This window comes from Python bivittatus, unplaced genomic scaffold (genome assembly GCF_059951505.1).
Source record: "Python bivittatus isolate LINGU-HERP-01145 unplaced genomic scaffold, Pbiv_v1 ctg000700_np1212, whole genome shotgun sequence".
NCBI classification, from domain to species: domain Eukaryota; kingdom Metazoa; phylum Chordata; class Lepidosauria; order Squamata; family Pythonidae; genus Python; species Python bivittatus.
The window spans coordinates 23967539-23992386 of NW_028277098.1; the positions used below are offsets into that span (position 1 = coordinate 23967539).

A 24848-nucleotide genomic window follows, 5' to 3' on the forward strand; every position below is an offset into this window, starting at 1 on the left:
GGTTCACGGCTACCCAGAAAACTTGAAATCAATCAGCAGCACAAAATAAAAGACTTGAAGCAGGGACTTCTCTAAACAGCGTTTTATTTGGCCAAGCAAAAGTCTGGGTGCTCACACCATGCACCAAGAGAGAGCAGGGTGGCACACCCTTGGAGACAAAACCACAGCCTTTTATAGTATTCTTAAAAGGGCAGAACTAATTAACATTATAATGAAGGTGAGGTTTTTTCTTATGCCCTTATATGGTTTGGTTCTCTTTTCTGGTCAGTCACCTACTAAACATTCCTGACATTCCTTTCCCCCTGACCTCTCCTCAGCAGGTATCAGTTTACACAAAGCCCCCTTCTCAACCTTCTGGCTATCGTTTTACAGGAGGCCCCTTTTCTCAACATTTTACACATACACCTTTTTCTTAATAATCATGTAATCCTTCATTCAACAGTTATTCAGTTTACACATAGCCCTTCACTACACACAGGGTATATTCCTTTTTCAAACAGCCAAGTAAATTGGGTCAACTCTCTTCTCACTTCATTTTAGAGATAGCTCTAACATGCAAACTTAAGAAAAATTAAAAACACTTTAGTTTTTATGCATACAGAAATATATGGGTGACTGTGGGAGATAGTCTAGTAATCAGAGCATGAGGATCTTATAACAGGTAGGCTGCAGCACTGTTGTGGGCTTTAGGATTGAGATGAAAACACATCTATGCTAAACATCAGTTAGAACAAGTTAAACTTTGAATGACTTGAGATTTTGTTACAATGATACATAGTGATGACCAAACAAAATGGTCTTAAGAGAGAATACAAATATTCATGTAAGATAAGGCTATCAGTGGCTACAAGTCATGATGGCCATTTACCATTTTCAAGGTCAGAGGAAGTATAGCACCGAATAATTAATTGCCAGGGAACAGGCAACAAAAGTAGCCTTACCAGAGGCATTTAGATACTGTGGAAAGCAGGAAGCAAGGATAGTTAGAGTTAGCATACCACAACTGAGCTGCAAAAATCTGAATGACCATAAGATGGTAGTAAAGAGTTAAGAGTTTTCTGTATCTCTCTGCTGACATCTGATGTTACTTTGGATTTTTGCAGCCCAGTTATGGTAGGCCTACTTTGGACTGATCCAATAAGGGTTTTTTTGGTGTGTTCTTATGAAAAGATGTGAGGTATCTAAATTTTGTTTTATTTAGTTCTAAGATGGTGGGCAGCAGCTTACATGCACATACTACACAGAGAGAGCTGCCTGCAATAGGAAGCTAAATTAAAAATAGTTGCTCACATGGAAGCTAAGATGGTAAGCTTTTGGTCTTAATTCGAGTTGACCGTGTTTATTAAACAATTTTTATTTTCTCTTCTTTTAGAAGACCCATGTACTCATAATTACAAAATGATATAATAAATAACAGCTGCAGTCTTCCTCAGATACTCTGTAGTCATTGAGTACAAAGTATAAATCATCTTTTTTTATTATACAATTCTGTGAGTTATATTTATATGCAATGGAAAAACAAGGCTATAATATTATTTAGGCCTAGTCTTGTAAATTTTAAAATCTCAAATTATTTCCAAAAAAGAATGACATACATAAATAACAACTCCCTGTGACAGTATTACCTCACCTGCATGCATACAATTTTAAGCTTAAGGGCCAAAATAATTCTGAGTAAAATAATATCAACATATATGCTTTTAATAATTTTACTACCCAGTTTGTACTGTCATACGATGGCAGATTATTATAATCAAAAGCAGTCTACAATCTAAAATTTAAAAACTCTCATCACAAAACATACCGCATTACTTTTTTTTAGGGAAGTGTAACTATCACTAGTGCTAATTCCTACCTTTAGCTCTTTTTGTTAACATGCAAAAGAACTCTGTGAGATTATATTTTATAAAAAACACAATGTGGACAAAAAGTGTCATGGGTTAATTTTTTAACTAAAATTAATTTGTGAGAGGAAAAGACAAGTGGAAAAAGCAGCAACAGCCACACATGATTAAAGAAATAAAATCCTTCCAATAGCTACACTGAACCCCTAAAGCAATTTAGGTATTTGTTTCTTACAGACAATTAATCACATGCAGGCAAGCCGGATGAGCTATTGATTGCCCTTTTCCCAACTAGTGGCATTCAGACAGCAGACAGACAAATGCCCCAAGCAAGGGAAAGCATCTTCCTCCCTCAGCCTAGTGTAGCTTTTAATTGTTCTTTACTAAGGTGCATGACATTTTGCTGTTAATCTTTAGCAGTGCTCTGGCTTCTTTTTCTGTGAGCTATACCAAGGCAGTTTATATTTTTCATTACCTTCACTCCGAGGTCCTTCATAAGCTTAGTTTCAAAATGTACTACATCATATGGAAGCCGGAACTGGGGGATTTCAGATGTGCTGGAGAGAACAAATAAAACAGAACCAATGAAATATTTCTCAGCCAATTCCCCCAAAGAGAGGGTTTCTTGGGAATGATACATGCTAAAAACAAATAAAGAAGAAGAAACTTAAGTTAAAGTCTCTAACAAACACAAAATATATTACCAAGTGCACTTAAATTATGGAGCTTCTTGCTGAGGAAAATATCTGTGTAAGTAGGATTTTTGCTTGGTCAGAATTGTTAAGCAAATCAAACTGATACCTAATTCTTAAGCTAAACTATAGATCAGAATGCAGTTGTCTACTGGATTTCATACTTGGATAAATTCTATAATGACATTCTTGGCCCAAAATGTTTCAATGGGTGTCACGACTGACACTAAAACGTATTTAGAAATGTGAGATCCCATGAAAATACAGATTTGGGGATAAAGTATGTCCAAAATGTATTTGTGTAAGTTAAAATATACTTAAGTATGCACTAAATACAAATTATCTATTTAATTTTGGATTTAAAAAACCCAGAAATTAATTAGGACAGGGAATGGAACAGAGTTGCATGTATGAAGACAACTGAATGCTATCCACAGGAGTAGCCATATTAACTCTTATGGCAAGGATGGGAATATTTGGGACCAGGAAGCCCATCTGAAATATGGAAAGCATGTCACAAAATGGCTGCACTATGTCTGTGGCCTTTCATTAAACACCCCTTTCCTGCTGAAAAGGAACTCAGATGCAGCCTGTGTAGGCTTCAGAGACATTCTTGTAAATAAAAAGTATGCTAGAAGCTGGGATTTTTCTTCTTCAGCATGCCAATTTCCACATAATTCTTTTTAATTAAACACATATTTGAAACAAATCAAATTCAGATGAGACAGGAAGGAAGGTGGGCAAAGAAGGTATCAGGCACTATATTTTCTCTCTCTAACCAATGTTGTGAATGTGAGACTAACTTGTTAAAAGCTTTTTTAAATGGTTAAAAATGTAATAAAACAAACCACTAAAAGATTGCATATGTAAGTTTACATTTAAGAGTACAAGAAGACAAAAATCCTTTTTAATCTTGTCAACCCACTGGCATGTTAGAAAGAATTGACATAAAAGGGATTGGAACACTCTCTGCTGTCTGTCCATCAGCAGGATAAATCTACAGAAGCTGGACAAAATAGGACCCAGTTTGGTGTCTGGGGAGAAGCTGACAAAAGAAAATTTTAGTCCAAAAATGAGCTGGACTTAGTTGGAACCTACAGTTATTATTTTTTTAAAAAATCCATAAACCATGTTCTGCGTATCTTCCCTACCTTGTTCAAATACTCTAATTAAATGCAGTTGCAAGTATAAAGGAAAAAAAATGTGCTACAGAATAATAACAGGCAACTAGAGTTTATTAAAATTGTCTACTACTGTATATAGCAGTAGTACCTGGACAGAAAGCATATTTTGTATTTTGTCTTGTCCAAACCATTTATTAACTGCTTAGTCTAATTTCCTACTCTTAAAACAAATATTTTGTAGCCAACTGAAAACTGCTTCTTTAAGCAGATGACATGGAAGTTACAGGAACCTTGTTAAAAGGTTGCTCAACATCATCTCCCTCTTCGAATAATTTTCCATTTTTTTGCCTGCAGGTTTAATAAGGTTTTACTTAATGTTTTGAATTTGTAAATTATCCTAAAACTACAGATATATGGAAATTTTAAAAAATAGCGAGCAATCATTCTAACTTATTTAATAAATTTAAATGATTTACATATTATTTTCCATATGCATCTGATCTGATCATAGCTTTACCAGAACAGGGATAAGCATGAATGAAGTTTATTCTCAAATGGACTTTAAATGGACCAACTATACTTTTGAGATGCAGTTAGATGTCTACTATCAGAAACAACTGGAAGAATATTTAAATTTTTTTGGCTGCTTGCCTTTAGTATGCTTTGTCAAAGCACATAGTGAATTCACATGGTAAATAAGTACTTTTGTAAATAATTTTGGAAAAATGTTTGTTCAAAACTAGTTTAAAAAGCCTTTAAAATTAAGAGATGGAAATGCATACATAAATGAAACTATAATAATCTTATTCACTGAAAAATGAGAACCCCCACACACTTAAAATTGGGTGTTTGTGTGTTAAATATGGTGACCCTACATTTTTTATATGTTTATTTAGTGATTCATAGTGTCAGACAGTATGTAGATTAATTTATACAACAAAAACTTCACCAGTATGACAGTATTATTTTAAAAACTGTTAATCAAAATATAAATGTTCTTTAAGGTTCCAACTCATATAACAACATCTATATGATTTTCAGAATGATTTATTTCAAACTGCGAGGAAGAAACATTACCTTAAACCGCCAACGTAGTTTTCCTTTTCAAAAATGGTGATGTCTGAATAGCCCAATCGAGCCAAAAACGTGGCACAACTTATACTTGCAGGTCCTGCTCCAAGAAGAGCAATCTTAGCACAATAGGATTTAGGCAAATCTTCCAGTAGTGGCAAGGAGGGATCTCTAATTTGAGGAATATTTATTGCTCTGAATACCTGAAAAGTGAGATTACTTAAATGATTAGTGAAAAGGGAAGCACTCCTATCTGGAAGAGCACTCTTATCTCTTCGGCACATGTTTAATAGTATAAGTCCACCAAGTATGCCATCATATCTCAAGAGAGATGACCAGTAATATTTATCATCCAGTATAGGCTTACTGTCAAGCCACTATCATGAACTGAGGATAAAAATTAATTTTAAAAACTTCTAGGAGCATATTAGTTGTCTGTGATGTTCTTGAATCCTCATCACTGTTCATATGCCATTCTGATATTCAGAATAAGCTTATGGAGGATTGTTTATCAGGGGTAAGCATGAATGAAGTTTACTGTCAAATGGACTTTAAATGGACCAGCTATGCTTCTGAGATGCAGTTAGATGTCTACTATCAGAAACAACTGGAAGAACATTTAAATTTTTTTGGCAGCTTGCCTTTAGTATGCTCTATCAAAGCACATAGTGAAGATTTTGCATAAGGAAGGAAGGAAATTTAAACCTCTCAGATTCCTGCAGGACAATGCCTCCAATAAGTTGATTACCTGCATCTTGGACTAGCATTTGATACCACTGATCACAATAAACTACTGAAACTTTTAGTAATTTGGGAATAGCAGGCACTGTTCTGCAGTGGTTGCATTCCCATTTGTAAGACTGCCAACAGAAAGCAACAGTGGAGAAATTATTTATTTTCTGGGGCTTATACGTCTCTCCGATCCAGCATGAATCCTCATAAGAATAGCAGGGCAAGTCTCTCTATATAAACAGCCAGCAAACCCTTGCACTGATGATGTTACTTAGCCAGGTAATGAAACATCTGCAAGAAAACAACCTAGCTCAGAGAGCACCAAGAATGGAACAGTTCACCCTGAGCTATATATATTCTTTTCTATTGGATAATAGAATTGTTTATTGATTTATTAGAGTTATATCCTGCCTTTCCTTTAGGAACTCCAAGTGGCAAACATTGAGCTCCCTCCCTCTATTTGTCCCCACAACAGTAACCCTGTGAGGGAGGCAGGGTTGAAAGAAAGCAACTGGGCCAATGTCACTCGGTGACTTTCTGTGGCTGATGGCACACTAGAACCTGGATTTCCCTGCTCTTTGTCCAACACCCTAACTATTACATTGAGGATATTAAATGCCATGAGGAAATTTGGTAGCACTAACCCTGATAGCTAATGATTTTCCTTTGCCACCTGCAAAGTACTAATAAACTGAGCCAATGCGGACTCAGTAAAATGACCCACACAAAACCCTGTGTGAAATGGACTGATGAGATTATTTCTGCCAAATATGGAAGAAGCTGAGAGAACAGCTCATTCAATAATCTTAGACAAAAAAGAAAGAGGAAACACTGGATGGAAAAAAAGAATAACGAAAGTGAAGTATCAAACAAAGGTTTTGGGGGTTTTTTTGTTATTAAGAGGATGAAGATAGGCCACTTTATTTATTATTTATAAAACTTACATGTATACGGCTGCCTATTTTATACACAGTAATCCTAGGCGGCTCACAACAAAACAACAAAAAATAATCATATCACCCATACAAGGAGCATTATGTTTCAGAGAATCTGAAGAAATATATGCCAAAAGAGAACAATCGATCAGGCCAGAGCCTGTTTAAGTACAGAAAAGAAGGACAAAAAGTTGTATACAGAAAAGAAGTAACAGGATTTGAAGGACACATGGTATAGGAAGTTTCTGAAACTCTTTTGGCTACCACTGCTTCAGCATTTGGAGAAAACTAAAAACTAGATGACAAACAACTCAAAGCAATAGATACCACGCATGAGACCTGGAAGTCTGCAGCATTTCAGTTTTAGATTTAAAACAAAAACAAAAACCTTACAAAGGCCTTAGATGGAGGAGGAGAAGAACTTTTGATAGGAATGCTAGCAGAGATAAAGACTAATAGGGACTAGAACATAGCAAAAAAGCTGTCCATAAGACTTGGCTTGAGCTAAGATTAAATTTCAGTAAGACCACTGTTTGCCTTATTCCAGCAATGGGGGGAGGGGGAGGGCAAAAGAAAGATCAGTTTCAAAAATGGGCCCAAATGTACACAAACACATTACTTCCTTACACAAGAGAAAATACAGGTGCCTCCTACAGCTACTGCTGGCAACGGGGTTGGAAACCTCAGTGTGTTTTGTTTCCCTAACTTGTTTTCTTTTTCTTTACGAAATTAGGAATTGGATGATCAGGAGACATCCGAGGGAGGTCTGTTCCCTCTCCCAATGTTCATGAGAATTTTGTCTCTCTCTCCCTCTCTTTCTCATCTCACATGCAGACACAGCAAGCAGCTCAGTATTCTTTAACATCTTCTGTCACATAAACTTTGAATGGACTTCTCCACATCTCCTAAGTCCAATCATGTAAGCGCCATACACAAAAGCTAAATGTAAGACTGGTTGTAAGCACTGGATTATTTGTATGCCCTTAAAACAAAGGGCCCAATTTAAATAATATAAAGCAAAAGCTAGAAATAAAGATGCTTATCAACAATAATGGTTTGTGTTTGTAGCACCTTGATGCTGAACATTTGCACTTATCTACCTGCAATGCCAGCATGATGTCTTGTTTTGTGCTGTGTTACTGGTACAGCTAGTCAATAAGTCTCCCACCCTATGCACTTAATCTGCTGGCACAGTATGTTTTCAATTGGGCTGTAAATCTTACGATGCACAAAAAGCAAGGACCACAAACCATTTAAACTGCCACACTGAAGACAAAGGGATTAACCCAGCTTAATTGGTTTATAACAACACAGTTAAGTACTTGGGCAGGTTTCCTACTGAATGCTCAGGAAAGGCTGCACATATATTTGAGGCTGTAGTTCAATGACTACTTTGAGCTACTTTGAGCAAAAGTACTACAAAATCCCCTAATTGCTTACAGAGGAATTCTCTATCACAACTTATGTTGCTGTGTTAAGAAGCAAAAAAGCTGGACCTCAACAGGGAGAAGAAAGTGCTGCAAAAACAACAACAGCAACAACAAAAAATCCCTAGAACAAGATATGTATGTTACCGGCTAGCACCCTTTGAATTTAAAACCTATTCAGAATCCTTCTGCATTAACATGCGGGCCAAGAAACAACTACATATTTCAAGAAACTTTGAAGGACGCTATGGAACATGTAGCCAGGCTCTTGGTACTGTACGTTCAAGCCATACTGGATACTTCTCTCCAGCTGTACAGAGCAGCAAAACATAGCAGTGGATGAACTATCTGTCAAGGAAAATTATCTACCATTACTGATGATAACTTTGAGAAGTTTTCAAGAAGCCTTTATGTTGCCCGGAATGCAGCCTGAAAGGTATTATTGTAGCCCCAATCTTTTCAAACTACTCAAATTCATATAATGGGAATTAGACCTAAATCCATGATAGGTAGATTATCCATTTAAAAAAAAAGAAAAAAATCCCTTCCATCCTATTATTAGAAACATGATCATCTAATGAAGCAGATTCATTGGGGCAAGATTCAAGATGAATGAGAGGAAATCATCTTCATGTGGTTCCATTTTTTTATTTACTTAGAAAGGTTTCTTTCTTACCTACATTCCACAGGGTTTTATCTGATAAATATAACAATGGAGTTCACTAGTACAATATGATACATGGATGACCTCCAAGAATCTCTATCTTCCAAGAGATTAGGTACATTCATGAATAAAAACCAATGTACTGCCTCTAAAATACTTTGAGCTCAAATTTGGAAACTGAAACTTTTTTCAGACACAGTTCACCACATTATTTTAGGCTGCAGTATCATCAGTATTTTGCCTTTTGCCATATTCCTATTTTCTGTCATACATCTGTCAATAAATTTAATAGGTATAATAGAGTTCAATATCTTAATTTGGAAAGATTTTGTCTGCTTCAGATACAAGTGGGATATTACAGAAACGTGCTTTGAATATGACAGATTATTTCCTCTATAATTTCTATAATACATAAAACAGTCATTAAGAACTCTGCACACAAAATATCTAAATTTCACAACAGTGATGAGATTGAGCAAGGTATAAATAGTGCATATATTCTATCTATCTGTATGCGTATATATTTCAATACATTTTAAATTATGTACAAGTACCACACTGCTCAACTATATTACAACCTTGATACCAATAGATCACTTTAAATAAACTTAAAATTCTGTGATGAAAACCATTCTGAGCTATTTATCCTATGCCTATTTTAATATCAATCATTGTGCCAGAGCATAGCATTTTAATAGATTTATAAAGATTTTTCAAGAAGAATGGCACATATTTGGGAAAATCCATCAAGGCATAATTCTTTTCTATTAATCACAACATTAGGACTAAAAGGAGACACAAATCAAGGCTTAACAGATATTACTTGCATTAATGCTGCTTCCAGATCATTAGAATATTGCATCCAGTTCTGGGCATCACACTTCAAAGGGGACAAAGTGAAGCTGAAGCAGATTCAGAGGAGAGCTATCAAAATGATACAGGGGGTGGAAACCAAGCCCTATGAGAAATAGCTGAAGTAGCTGAGAAGTACAGTGAACAGTTCTGAAGTCACTTCTGCCAGCTCCTTCAGTATCATGGGTAGTAAGTCATCTGGCCCTGAAAATCTGAATTCATTTAAAGAAGCAAGGTAGATTCTTACTAGTTCTTAGTATACCTTTATCGGTGTCCCCGCCTTCCCTTAATCATGACAGAAAGGAATGTTAAGTCTAGGATAGTGTTGGCCTCACCCTTGCTGGAAGTTTTCAAACATGGGTTTGATAGTACCTGTTGGGAATAGTTTAATGCTGAACAAGGAATTCAACTATATGACATCTAAGGTCCCTTCCAGGTCATATAATATGAATGTTAAGATAATTCTATGATTTTACAAACAGCAGTATTCCTCACACATTTGACAAGAACTTAATCTTGTTTTTGCAAAAAAAAAAAAAAGGTAGTCCCAGTTTAAGAACACCCAGGTTACAGACGACCCATACTTAAGAATGGAGCCTATTGTAGCAAAATCTGAGTTATATACACAACAATTCAAGTTAAGTGCACAATGGTTTGAGTTAATTACACATTACTATTTATACAGTATTGTTATATATTTCTTATTTATTAAACCAATTTATATAGCTGCCCATCTCACCACAGGTGATTCTGGGCAGCATACAATAAAGCTAAAAAGAAATCAATAAATATATTAAAAATATAAAAAGCAAATAAAACAGAGAATAAAAGGGTGTTAGAAATAAGGGAGCCACCTCATTAATTCCCCCATCGCTTGGGGTCCCCAGGCCTGCTGGGATAACCAAGTCTTAAGGGACCTCCAGAAGCTCAACAATGATGAGGCCAACATCACCTCAGGGGGGAGAAGATTCCACAACGCAGATGTCACAGTAGAAAAGCCCCACCACCTGGGGCCCACCAAATGTAGCTCTCTAGGTGACGGAACTTGTAATATGCCCTCTCTGCTGAATCTGGTAGGATCGGCAGATGAAACTGGGGAGAGGCAGTCCCTCAGATAGCCCGGCCCCATGCCATGAAGGCCTTTAAAGGTCAACACCAGCACCCTGAACTGGACCTGGAAACAAACTGGTAACCAGTGCAGCTCACAAAGCAGACGTGTAACATGTGTTCTGCTAGAAACACACATAACTGCTCGCACTGCTGCATTTGGATCAGCTGAAGTTTCCGGATACTCTTCAAGGGCAGCCCCATGTAGAGCGTATTGCAGTAGTCTAACCAGGAGGTGACCATGGCATGAGTGACCATGAATAGGCCCCTCTGGTCTAGGAATATGAAGTTGTGCAAAGGTCCTCCTAGCCATGACTGCCACCTGCTCTTCAAGCATAAGTCGTGAGTCAAGGAGGACCCCCAGATTGCGCACAGGGTCTGTTTGGGGGCAGTAAGACCCCATCCAGTACCAAAGATGGTAAAATCCTAGAACCAGAGGGGCTCAAAATCCAAAGCCACTCAGTCTTGCCAGGGTTCAGATGAAGCCTGTTGTTCCCGATCCAGATCCTCACAGCCTCCAGACACTGAGATAGGACACCCATAGCATTGCTTAAGTCACCGGGGCAGAGATGTACAATTGAGTAACATCAGCATACTGATGATATCTCACCCCACGGTGATGGATGAGCTTACCCAGCAGTCTCATACAGATGTTAAATAGAGGTGAGAGCACTGATCCCTGCGGCATCGCACACAGCAGGGGGCAGGGGTGGGATCTCTCCTCCCCAATCACCACCGACTGGAACCGACCCTGGAGAAAGGAGGTGAACCAGCACAATACTATGCTGCCCACCCCCAATTCTCTGAATCAGTCCAGAAGGATACCATGGTCAATGTATCGAAAGCTGCCAAGAGGTCAAGTAAGGCAAGGATGGACGCACAACCAGCATCCCGCCCACACCAGAGATCATCCAAAAGCATGACCAATGCTGTTTCTGTACCATACCCAGATCTGAACCCTGACCAACAAGGATCCAAATAATCAATTATACAATTATTATACAATAATACTGTTCCAGCTAACATACAAATTTGACTTAAGGACAGACCTTGGGAATGGAACGCGTTCTTAAACTGGGGACTACCTGTACATAGAAAGCAAGCCACTCCAGAGAGACATGGTGATAGTGGGGTTTCAATGGAAAAACAAAGCATTCAACATATACAGATAGGATTAATAAAGCATCAGATAACCAATGTGTTCTAAAGATTTTGCAAGTTACTTCTTTCAATACTCCTCCTGAGAAGTACAAAGTTCAACTGCATTAAAGTTAAATTACACGTCAGAAGGGTGAGAATAGAAAGATGGGGAAATAGGTAGCAAAAGAACTTATTTGTCCTTTATAGCAGGAACAAAGTGTGAAAAAAAAAATGAAGCCTCAACACTGAGATATATTAATTTGAAATGATGTTGAGCCTTTTCTGTGATGGTCCTGCTCTCCAGAATGCTCCCTCATCCTTCCATGAGACAGCATTACCAGATCTTTCCTATCCAAATCTTGTGTGAATGTTAGGGATGAATAAAGGATTGCATGGAATGAATATGCTAGGTAAATTAGAGCAAAAGTAGCAAGATACTAATATTTGATATTTAAGAGAGAGTGTGATCTTTCAGGCCTACTTAGCTACAGAGTTAAAACTGAACACTTTTGCTGCCATATGCTTAGTTTATTTTAAAAATATAATCCATTCTCAGGGAACTGGGGCAGAGGCACATTGCAAAAACAATGCTGATGGTATCACCACTTAGTTCAATGGTGCAGAATCTAAGGCCTCAGGGCCATGTGTGGCCCCTTAAACCTTGGGAGAGTCCCTAGAGACATCCAAAAGTTGTTGCCAAACTGTAATTTTAAACCAATGGAAGGGGGAAATTATGAAATATATGACTGGATCATAATAATATTCATTATATTCAACTGTGGTTACATTTAATCTAAATGAAATGAAGTTCAGTTTTCCTCCTAGCTCCACCCTTTATTATTTGGAGTGTAGCCCTCAGTAAGCCACTCAAAGCCTTGAGAAGGGAAAACTTGCATACCCTCTTATCAGAAACATTTTGAATGCAGCCTATCATCCTGGTGAGTTCTTTGTGGTAAACAAAGAATCTAGTGAAGGAATATACATTTAAGTCAACAAAAAATGTAATGCAAGTTGGTGAAATGTTTATTTATAAAAAGGCAAGGAGATATTTACAAATTCTTTATGACTTGTTAATCAGAAACAGATTTTATCAAGTGTCTATATATGATCTTGATTAAACCACTAACTCAAGTAATGAATGAGATTCAACAATATCAAGAACTTCCTGGTTATAAAATAAAGCTTTCATCTCTTTGATTGACATCCGTCCCAATGTCATATAGACGTATTTCCTAATTGAATATACACTACGGACTCTTTATGATAATACTTGCAAAGAGAATAAATGGTCATGAATTGGTACATTCTGATCAGGCTAGATTTCTTTCAAAGAGATACATGGGTGATAACATCAGATATATCTTGATTGTTATTGATAATATAAATTTAAAAACCCAAAGGCAACTATGATATTTCTTAATGTAGAAAAAGCTTCTGATAACTTGGAATGTTCTTTCAGGCTTACGGTGGCATGGCAGCTACAGATTTTTAAATGCATTATTAAGTTACCATCTAATGCAGATTACAGATTAGATCATACCACTTCATATTTGGGGTACTTCAATTGAGAGAGCAGGGCTCTTAGATGATCTGCATGAATATTTTTGGACTGCTATATACAGAAATAAACGGCTCATAAAGGATTATGCAATAATAAGCAGCATATTAAATGTTTGGGATAAATACAGAAGAAGAATCAGTCCAGACCTATCTCCTCTTGCCTCATTACTAAATATTTATTTTTCTGAAGAGCAAAGCACAAAGAAATTCACTCAGTGGAGACATAACAAATCATATAGACTCCAAGATTTGATTATTAATAAGATAATAGATTTTTCTTTTCAGACTCTTTCTTCAGAATGCTCAGTTTCAGTATCTTCAACTAAATAGTGTGGCACTAAAAGAACTGCAAAAATAAAGGAAAGAAATCTGACTGAATTTGAAAGGTTTATAACACAAAATATGGAGCATTTAATACAACTTATTTATAAATTGTTCATGAAATATGACTTAGAAACTGAACAAGATAAACACTATATCATTGAATGGATGCAGAATTTAGACACAATAATTGATATGCAACAACTGGAATTTCAGTTGAAGAAAACCATTAAATTCATACCACATACTCAGAGAAAACTGATGTAACATGTTTTACCATTGGCATACTACTCCAATATTGATTCATAAACTGAACATTCATTCTCTAAAAATTATTGGAAATGTAATGACTGGGTTGGATCATTTTTCTGTATTTGCTGGCAATGTTCTAAAGCTCAGCAAGTTTGGAAAATGGTTTGTAATGGAATAAAACAAAATCTAAAAGCTGAATTTTCTTTCCAACCTATTTTTTTAAAATAAACACCAGTAAATCTTACATTCCTACAAAGGATACAGAACTAGTACTGTTCAAGGTAACTGCTGCAGATGCTCTATGCTGTATGAAAGAAGTACGGTTCCTTCTGAGAAGAATGGCTAAATCAATTATGAGAATATACCTCCATGTTCAAAATAATTTCACATTTCTAAAGTGTCTAACACCAATGAAACACAATTTGGAAATATTTTTGGATTATAATTCTATACCAAATCTGAAGTCTGGGTTTTTCTTAATAGAAAGTCTTTATATTCTAGCTTTCAATGATTTCTTATATGAGAATAGACCTTCAATTTCTTGGATAAAAATATTCTAATTCTTAATTTTATTTTTAGTTTTATACTGTGCTGATTACTGTTGTTGATATTCATGCATTATTTGGATTTTAACAACAATCAGTAGTTTTCACAACAGTATAACATTTTCTGTTATTAAAACTAATTAATGAAATATTGAAATGTCTTGCCTAATCCTATGAAGCTTGTAAGTTCCATTTGTTTCCCATATGCCCTTCCTTCCTTCCTTCCTTCCTTCCTTCCTTCCTTCCTTCCTTCCTTCCTTCCTTCCTTCCTTCCTTCCTTCCTTCCTTCCTCCCTCCCTCCCTCCCTCCCTCCCTCCCTCCTTCCTTCTTCCTCCTTCCTTCTTTTTGAGGGGCTTATTTTCTTTTTCTTCCTCTTGTTTATTTTTTCCTTTTTGCAAACATGCTTAAATAATAGTAATAATAATAACAACAACAACAACTTCAAGAACTTAAATGTGGCTTGAATTGATTACAAGAAGGCATTCGACTCCCTGCCACATGACTGGATAATCAAGTTCCTAGAAATAACTGATGTTTCAGTAGAAACATCAGAAGCTTGATCAATGGCACAATGGTAGACACAGTTGCTGGTCAATGGTGATAGACTGGGAGAGGTTAACATCAAGAAAGGAATCTTTCAAGGAGACTCATTATCACCACTACTGTTTGTCATTGCACTGATTCGTCTGTCAACAACAGACATGGCTATTAAACATCTGCCAGGTTATCCCACCTCTTTTACATGGACAATCTGAAGCTGTATGGAAAAACACCATCTGAAATGAAATCACTGCTCAACACTGTCCAAATATACAGCCAAGATATTGCAATGGAATTTGGACTGGACAAATGCGCTCCCTTAACATCAGCAAAGGGAAAATAATGAAAACTGAAGGAGTCAAGATGCCCAATGGAAATAACATCAAGAGTCTGGATGAAGAAGATCTCTACAAATACCTGGGCATCCTTCAAGCTGACAACATCAAGCACATTGAAGTCAAGAAGGTTAGTAGTGAATACATCATTAAAGTGAATACGATCTTAAAGTCCAAACTCAGCAGAGGAAATACTATCAAGATGATTAACACCTGGGCAATTCCAGTCACTAGATATACAGCTGGAATAGTGGACTGGACTCAAGCAGAACTAGGAGTCCTGGATAAGAAGACCAGAAAAATAATGACAATGAATCATGCCCTTCATCCACGCAGTGATGTTGACAGATTCTACTTACCAAGAAGCATAGGTGGGCGTGGAATGTTGCAAGTGCACCAGACAGTTGAAGAGGAGAAAAGGGCATTAGAAGAATATCTGAAGGACAGCAAAGAAGATGCACTGAAGCTAGTACACCATGAAGGCTTACTGAATACTGAAGAGACCAAACTGGACTACAAGAAAGACCAAATGAAGAATAGAAAAGAGACATGCAAGGCAAAGTATTACATGGCCAGTACACAAAAAAAACTAGCAGGCAAATCAGATAACAACAAGAGCTGGCTATGGCTAAGAGCAGGAAAGTTGAAGAAAGAGATAGAGGGGCTAATTCTGGCTGCACAAGACTAAGCCTTAAGAACAAATGCATACAAAGCCAGAATTGAGAAGACAGCAACAGACAGCAAATGCTGCCTCTGCAAAGAAGCTGAAGAAGCAATGGACCACCTCGTTAGCTGCTGCAAGAAGATCACACAGACTGACTACAAACAATGGCATGACAAAATAGCAACAATGGTGCATTGGAATATCTGCAAGTAATACCATTTGTCTGCAAGCAAGAATTGGTGGGACCACAAAACAGACAAGGAAATAGAAAATGTAGAAGCTAAACTGCTATGAGACTTTAGAATTCAAACAGACAACCACTTGCCACATAACAGCCCAGACTTAACAATTGTTGATAAGAAAGACAAAAAAGTCTGGATAGTGGACACTGCAATACTGGGGATACCAGAATAGAAGAGAAAGAACTGGAGAAAACGTGCAAATAGAAATAGAATGACTGTGGCAAAAGAAAGCAAGGATAGTACCAACAGTTATAGGTATCTTGGGTGCAATCCCAAAACTTCTGGAGCACCACTTGAAGACCTTCGGCATTGACAAAATCACCATCGGTCAATTGCAAAAGGCAGCTTTACCTGGAACAGCTTACATCTTGCAACAATCTTTAACACCATCAAACGACACCATCTGCCTATTCCAGGTCCTTGGGAAGGACTCGATAGGTTGATAAAAATGCCAAATCCTGTCTAAACATTTGGCTGACTGTGCAACCAACAATAATGTATATATAAGGTAAACTAGTGCAATACTAATTGTTCTTAAAACTTTTTTTCTTTTTCTCCAACTCCTGGACAATGGAAGAAAACAGCCCTAAGAAGCTCTTTTAAGATGACAAGGGACCATTCACACTTGAACTAACCAATATGGCAAAAGCTCAGGGATGCATTCAAGTTTGGAGATTCCAAAAGGTATATGGTACTAAACTGTTGATTTAATGTCTGATTAAACTGGTGAATCAGACAACCAGGCTAAGCTAAAGCTTAGATCCCTAACCCTTCTCCCAAATAGTTAAAACCAGGCAACTCTAAGTTAATCCAATCCTTGCCTTAAGTAACACTGGCTGTTCTCTCCACCCAGCCTATATGCCTTTGTTTTAGCTCTTTTAGGTTGAGGAAATTTCTCACTTCATCAAATTACTGCACAGTTCTGTTGTTTCTGAGGTCTGAATCATGATGACAGAATATGCATCTGCCTTGTAACCACAATGATGGAAAAATGATGAAATGTATGTCATAATATCAGAATGCAAATCTCACCATTCTGTACTTCTGTACCCAGATGCAAGTACATTAAGTAGTAGGATTGCATGAAGACATCATGTTTCACATTTTGTTACTTCACTCCGCTCCCTACTTGCCCTCCCATAGACACCTAAGAAGGTTTGTATGAGTAAATGGATTGGATCTATGAGCTTGGCAAATGCAGAAGTAAAAGAGCAACCTATCCTAAAGCAGAAAAGGTCAGGACTGGCATATTGAAAAATGAAAGCAGCATGCTATATCCATTCTGAATGTGCATCGGTACACCGCATATATGTCCTACTTGACAGGAAGCAGACAACAGTATAACAGCATTCAAGACACTCTCCAGATTAGTGATCTTAGCTTGTATAGAATAGCGTGGACATGCTAGGGATAAATTAGATTTTCGTTGAACTTGTGGCATACTGGCCAATATATACCAGAACTGACCGGTTCTGTTCTTTCTATTAGCAGGGAGTGCTACATGTGGCTCAGGTGCAACTAAGGCCGGTAACTTTATCTATACTTCATCATACTATGGAAAAGTTATGTGAAAGTCTTGACTAACTAAAGCTATGAGGGAAGGCAGGGGTCAATATCTATGGGCTCATCTGGTGATAACTGTGGCATATGAAAGATTGGAACATGGAATGTAAGGATAATAAACAGTAAAGATCATTAACTAAGAAATGAAATTAAAGAATGAAAAATAGATGTGTGTCTGTGAAACTAAGAAAGGAGAAGAATGTAATGGATGTGAATGAAGGTGTTCTGATCTTGTGGAATGGAATTGATGAATGCATGCGGAGAAAGTTTAATTAAGAAAGAATGGACTAAAATATACATCAGAAGGTATTAAATAGTATCACCCACTGTTATGAATGTGTATGAAAGAAGAAATATAGAGGTTAGGGATAGTTGGATGTTATCCTCTCATGAATGTGATAATGAAAGAATCAGACATGAGTTCTGGAAAAATCTGTGCAACATTCTCAGTGAAAGTTATCTAGCAGAAAGCATAATTCTGCTGGGTAACCTGAATGGTTGGGTTGGAATGAGATGAGACAGTACAGATTTTGTTGTTGTTTATTCTGAATGATTGAGAGAATTAATGAAGGATACAAAGATTATAAGGCATTCTAATTGTGAGGCAAGAGTGGATCTTGGAAAAATGGATATGAACAAAAAGGAAGAAGTTAAAAAAGAGAGAGAGAGAGAGGAAAAAAAGTAGAATGGTTGTAGGAAAAGACAGTACAAGTTCTCAATAAAAATGTATTAGACTTTAGATTAATCTTCCAACAGATTGAATGGAGAGAGACATAAGGAAATATGATGTGGAAGTTGCTTGGAACAAACTGAAAAGTGTCCTGCCACAGAAGCATGTGGAGTTATGCCAATGTGAAATATGAAATACGATGCTTGGTGAATGATGAAATAAAAGAAGCTAAGGATGAGAAGAAATGTATATAAAAGAATGATTGCTACAAAAAGGTATTTATTTATTTAAAAGACTTGTACACCTGCCCATCTTAGAACTACAACTCTAGGCAGCTGACAACAATTATATAAAACAAAACATCATACAAAAAATAAGAGCAAAAAACAATTAAAAAAAGAAAAGAAACCTGGCACCACAACCAAACTCTCTTGATGCAGCCAAAAGCTCCAACTTCACCCAATCCCATCGCTTGGGGCAAGTGGCAGCTTTTTACAGCATTCCAGAAGGGTAACAAGGTAGGGGTAAACAAATAAATAAATAAATATTTCAAAGTTTCAAACATTGTGGTCAAAAGAATTTTTAACATTAAAGGTTGCAGATAAAAGACAAAAATTTGTTTTGAAAGTGGGTGAAGAGGGTTAAAGAAGGGCCTCCAGGAGATATATGGAATTAAAAATAAAAAAGATGAAAAGATTTGCAATGAAAATAAAGTAAGAGAATGCTGGAAGGAGTATTTAGACATTTTTATGGGAATGATAGTGATGCCAGAATAGAACTGAAACAAATACTTATGCCATGAACATACATGTACTTTGGTATGCAGATGAAGAGCTGTGAATGGCTGAGAACCTGATTGATTTGCAGTGAATCATATGATGCAATGAGAGGTATGGATCTGAAAATTAATGTGTCAAAGACCAAAGTAGCTGTGAAGATGAAATTAACAACTGTAAGTAATACATGGCAAAAAGGAAAGCATAAAGATGAATTTGTGTACCTTTGTAAAACATTTACTAAAGGGAGAAAAATAGAAAAAAATGTAAAACCTGAAAGAGCTGGTAGAAAGGGTTGGATAGAATAGGGGTTGGTTGCAAAAAATGAACATTTGTCAAAATAAGTGAAAATGGCTGTGCAAAGGAATGTGCTTCTGTCTATTTTGTTACATGATAGTGACAGTTGATATGAAGCAATGTATCATAGTAAGTTGAACGTAGTAAGAATTGGATACTTGGGAGGGGGTAATAAAACAAGAAGAGATAGGGTTAAGAATGAATATGTATTGAATGAATGTGTATTGAATACAAAAATGCATGACCAATATGAAAGAAGTTTTTGAGGTGGTTTAGCCATACAGAGAGAATGAAGGAGGATCAGAATGCAAAGCAATGATATGAAGAAAGATGGAATGAATTGGGAGGAAAGGGAAGGCTAAAAAAATAGTTTGGATGGAGTTGAAGAAATCCTTTAAAAAGGCAGAAAGGTGAGAAGTTTAAAGAATGAAAGAAAATGTATGAAGTCGCATATGGAGCTGGTTTATCTGATCTCATGCCTTTAATTTATTTGATTACTATTGTTTATTCCTTCCTGTGCCTGAAAAAAGTTGCTTATTCCAAAAGTTAACAGTGTAATGGGTTTGTGAATAGCACACTATAAAATAACAAACTCAACATAAACTCCATTAGGTCCACCCTGCGCTAAACAACATGGAAGCGGACATCTTAATTAGGTCTTCACCCAAAAAAACCTCTATTGTACAAACTAAATTTCTAAAAGCAAATTAACATTTACTGTGCACCTTTGTTATTTTGTTTGTTATATGTTGCTATTCTAACATGTACAGCTATTATGAGTTTTAGTATGTGATCAAGGCTTGAACAGTAGGCCAACAGTAGGCCAGAGCAGTAAGGCCAACTTCATGATCATAGCACTCTGTTTATGGTTTAATGATTTTTTTTCATAAAACATGCATGTTTTAACAAAAAAAAATTGAAACGCACAAAATTCAACAATATTTTAAATGAGGGTGGTGTGCTAAAATTCAGTCCTCATAATATTCTGAATATCCTTCTTGCTATACCTAGTTTGCCGATATTCAGATCAATGCTGTAGCTCAAGTATAAATTTAGTGTTTGTTTTTCAGCACATGCAACTTTTATATTATTAAATCAGCACTAACTACCTGTTCCTTCCAAACAAACTTCAAAATCCTAATTATTACCTACAAAGCTGTTGATGATTTGGGGCTAGAATATTTCAAGGCCATTTTCTAATGTCCCATTGTCTGACATTCAGGTGACTAAAGCACTGGACTTTTTAACTTCTGGCACCATCCTTCCTTTTTTGTTAATGTCTTGGCATCCTATTAAGTCCTTTCTTTCTTACAAGTGAGACATTTTTAATGCCTCTGGTTTTCCCTTTGAATTATTATATTTTGAATCCAAACTGTGGATGAGCTGAACTTTAGTCTGACGAAAATATAATGAAAATAATGAAATGAAAAAAAAAATAATTGTCAGTGTAACTAACTAGGTGTGTATCCAGTATACATTTAACTTTATACTTGTAATCTATCCTGAAACTTATATGTGGGACTGAAAACTGGAATAAATGATGTTTATAAATTTTGTGCAGTAATTACTTTAGAACATGAAACTAATTTCTTAATTGCTAATAACTCTCTGCTCTTGTGTTCTATATGAAGAAAAGAAATCTTATCACATCTGCTTCCAAAAAAAAAGAAAAGAATCGCTGCAAAATCTCATGCATAGAGAAGAAAGGAAAAATAGAGCTGTCTAAATACATCTTTACTTACTTCTGTAGCAAATTGCTGTAGTCCACCAATATTAATTGGTCCTTCCTCAGTGGCACATAAATTGCATCCACCCACACAAAGATCAGAAGTTGGACATACCATCCCACATGACAGTCCAAGTGGATTGTCAGAAAAGATCATTTTGGCAGCTCCATAGTAATTCTGCAGAAACAGGAAAAACAACAGCAATCTCATATTAGAAGAAATATTGAATGTTAGAGAACCTGCTTGCAGTATTTCATCTGTATAACATGTGCTGGGTTAGCCATAAATATTTTTACAATACTGTATGATTTCACATGAAAAGCAGTCATACATTACCCATCCTTACAAATTGTAAATCCACTTTCAATCATGTCATCTTATTTTAAAGACTGAAATTTTCTTATTAGCTGAAATGGGTTTTAAGCCTCTGCCCCATCTATCCATAGCAAAATTATCTCCGTGTAGAAATAATACTGAATCTGTGCAAGCATCTATAATGGCATCCTACAATTCTAAACCAGTTAGATAGATAAAAATGCAAGATGATACAGCTTCACTCACAATTTTAATTTTATCTGAAAGATCTATCAAGCCACTTCTTCTCATTATTACTGATCACATATCCATAAGCTTCACAAGACCTTTGGCAAAGTAGACTTATTAATGTATAAAACAGACACATAATGTTGGTACACTACCAAAGATTCAGCCAGACCAGCTGTTGAATTGATCTAAGGGCAGCTTCATGCTGGTTCACCTCACACTAAGCACCTCACCATCTAATAAGTGTTGTATTTTCTTTTGCATCAACAAAGCAGCATTATCTTTCCCAATGTGTTCTTTATAATAACTGGAAACATACAGTGAAGAAAAATTTCCCCCTCAACTTTGCAGCTGAAATGGAAGACATGCCAAATACTGCTGTTATTAGAACAGCCTTTCCCAACACAGTCTTGCCTAGTATTCAACTGATATGAAATCTGAGAAAGTACAGTAATAAACATCCAGTGCATCTGGAGGGCACAAGTTGGGGAAGCATGCAGAGACCAAAATTAATTTCCATTCATCAAATTTTCTCCCTCCTTTGACTTTTCTTTTTCTATTCCTTGCTTAACTTTATAGGAGAAGCAATAAAAGACATTGGGAAGAACAGGATTTGGAGGAACTGCTAGATATGCCAATAGAAAAAGAGTAACAAGAAAATTATTTTGAAGGAGTTAGAGAGCTCCTTCAAAGGCTTAGCCTACCCACCTATTTCTGCAGTCTCCATGCTGCATGGTTTAAGAGAGCTTCTGACAATGGCAAAGTTTGGATGACTATTAGAGGCTACATACATTGCAGCTTACAAAACTATTAATGAGCATGGGGGCCAAAGGCTTCCATTTTCTACTTGAGTCAGCCATTTTCCTCACAATCAGCTGAATTATTTTGGTAGCCCTGATAAAATATCCTGCAAGTGTCTTGCTCTTTGGGCTATCAAAACTTTAACAGCAAAATATTAAATAGTAATAATTTCTTCTTACCCTTTCATTGCACCCCCAAATAATTGCTTAAATATCTATTTCACTTTGTCAAATGGTAGCATTGGCCCTAGATCCTTTCTTCAGGTCTTCCCTCCTATGTCAGTTTCAGTGGGAAGGTCCTGGCTTCAATCAGAATTTTGATCAGATTGAAGCCAGAGGAGTCTGGCTTAAAAATAACAAACAAACCAGGAAAATAAGCCAGGCTTTAAAATATGGAAAATGTTCTTGGTATCATAGAAACTACCAGATAAATTAGAAGTGGAAGCTTGCATGGAAACATTATCATATCACAAGATGACAAATCTTGTAATAAGGCAAGCTACACGCTGTGTAACCGGAGCAATGAATGAATGTCACATGTTTGATGAAAACATTTTGAGTTCAGTAAGAAATCAATATTCCAAATTTATGGAAGAAAATAACTGGTTATCTATGAATATTAGAAGCAGCTGTACTCACAGCTGGTCAGCTACTGGAGACAAAGAAAGAGCCAGAAATACACATGCAGTATTCTCCATTTTTATACTTCACTGATACATTCCATCCAATTGTCCAATCTCTCTTACAACAAATAGAAAATTAGAATAAATTATTAAGCAGCTTTGACCAAATATTTTTGAAAAGATGAGTTTTAAAATAAGTGAATCAATAAGTTGCTTTCAAAGCTTTGGGCACAATGATAAAAAAAGTAACAGATGGAGAGTGGGCTGGTCTTTTTCCATCATTCCTGCAAACTGCCTTACATTAACATTCTAGCTAATCTAGATGGTAACCAACAAGTTACATATTGTCATTTTAAAGGAAGTAATGCATAAAAATATAACTCAATTTATTTGTCAGAATGTTAGTGTCTTTTAGTACATGATGAAAGTTGAAATATCAAACCAGATGTCTTTTACACTAAAACTGAAATCTAAAAAGTTATTTACTTATAAATGCCAAATCAGCACATGCAAATGTGTAGCCATTTTAATGTATTGATAGAACGTTCTCTGCAACATATTCAACAGGTGCTTATTTTTCCCTGTTAAAAACAATTAATTATATAACAGTTAAAAGACAAATTTTCACATACTAATTTACTTGTGTGGCATCTTCATTAGAATACGTCCATTATGTAAATTCAAATGTTGAATGTTTTCCACTGCCACTGGATTATTATTGTGATTAAATTTATGCCAAGATGCATTATTCATTGCATTTAAACCCATTATGTACAGTTTACACGGACTATGTAACCACTGGGAAGTATGTGTCATGAGCTACCATTTTATTAAAGAATAATATAGCAAACAAATTAAAGAATCCAGCAAGTGGATTCTGCACTGCATTGTGGCTGATATATTTTTAGCACTAATTTAAATTATTCCAGAGATCATGAAAACAATTAAAGATCAAATATTAATTAAAAGACAAAATCTGAACAATAGCATAAGAACTAACCAGTTGTCTTCATCCTTGTACACTAAAACTTCCTACCTTTTTTTGCTAGCCTATCTGAAATCATGGCAGAGTAACTCTTTTTAAAAGAACTGAAATGTAAATTCATTAGAGTCATACCTTCCACGCACTTCCTCACACCCTAGACTGGGAAGCTGAAAAGCATTTATTTACAACAACAACAACAACAACAAACTTTATTGATTTAGTCATCTGACCATATCAAAAGTATAAAACCATTACAAGTATACAAGCAAATATATATATTAAAAAAAATAGAACAAATTCATAAGAAGTCGTCACCCCTGCAATTAATCCCAATCTGATCTAAAAAGTCTGTCTTCTTCAAAGTCGCATTTGATATGAAGAATGCAGTCTTACTAGTGATACGCAGGTTTGTCCCCTGCAAAAAGTAAGACAATTTCTCCTGGGTACCCCAGTATTTTTTAGTTTTTAAGTAGGAATCTAAGTAAACAGTCCTTTCTGTTGAATATAGTTTGCAATCAAAGAGGGTATGTGCAGTGTCTTCAATACATGGTGCACCACAGATATACAGTCTTTTTTCAGATGGAACTCCATGGAACCTCCCATATCTTACCATGGAGTGTAGTTGTTCAGAACGAGCTCTTGAAAAAGCTCTTCTAAGATGTTGGGGCATATAAGCTGTTAAATACTTTTCTAGCTGGGAGGCTGATTTGTGCTGAGCCAGCCACTTCAAGGACTTAACGTGTTTAAGAGATACAATATCCTCTTGGGCAGCCACATCCATGACCCTTTGTTTGAAACTTTTCTTGGCCTTCAGATC

At 36.2% G+C, this 24848-nt stretch overlaps 1 protein-coding gene across 4 annotated transcripts in view; it reads right to left on the bottom strand.

Annotated features, from left to right (window-relative positions):
• Positions 1-24848, bottom strand: part of DPYD (dihydropyrimidine dehydrogenase) — a 578647-nt gene that overhangs the window by 391497 nt on the left and 162302 nt on the right. For all 4 annotated transcript variants that reach the window (XM_088153490.1, XM_088153491.1, XM_088153492.1 and 1 more), the window contains 3 exons: positions 21096-21257; positions 4738-4934; positions 2320-2401 (listed from right to left, as the gene is read on the bottom strand). In XM_088153490.1, coding sequence (XP_088009616.1) covers positions 2320-2401; positions 4738-4934; positions 21096-21257 — 441 coding nt within the window. The remainder of the gene's footprint in view (positions 1-2319; positions 2402-4737; positions 4935-21095; positions 21258-24848) is intronic.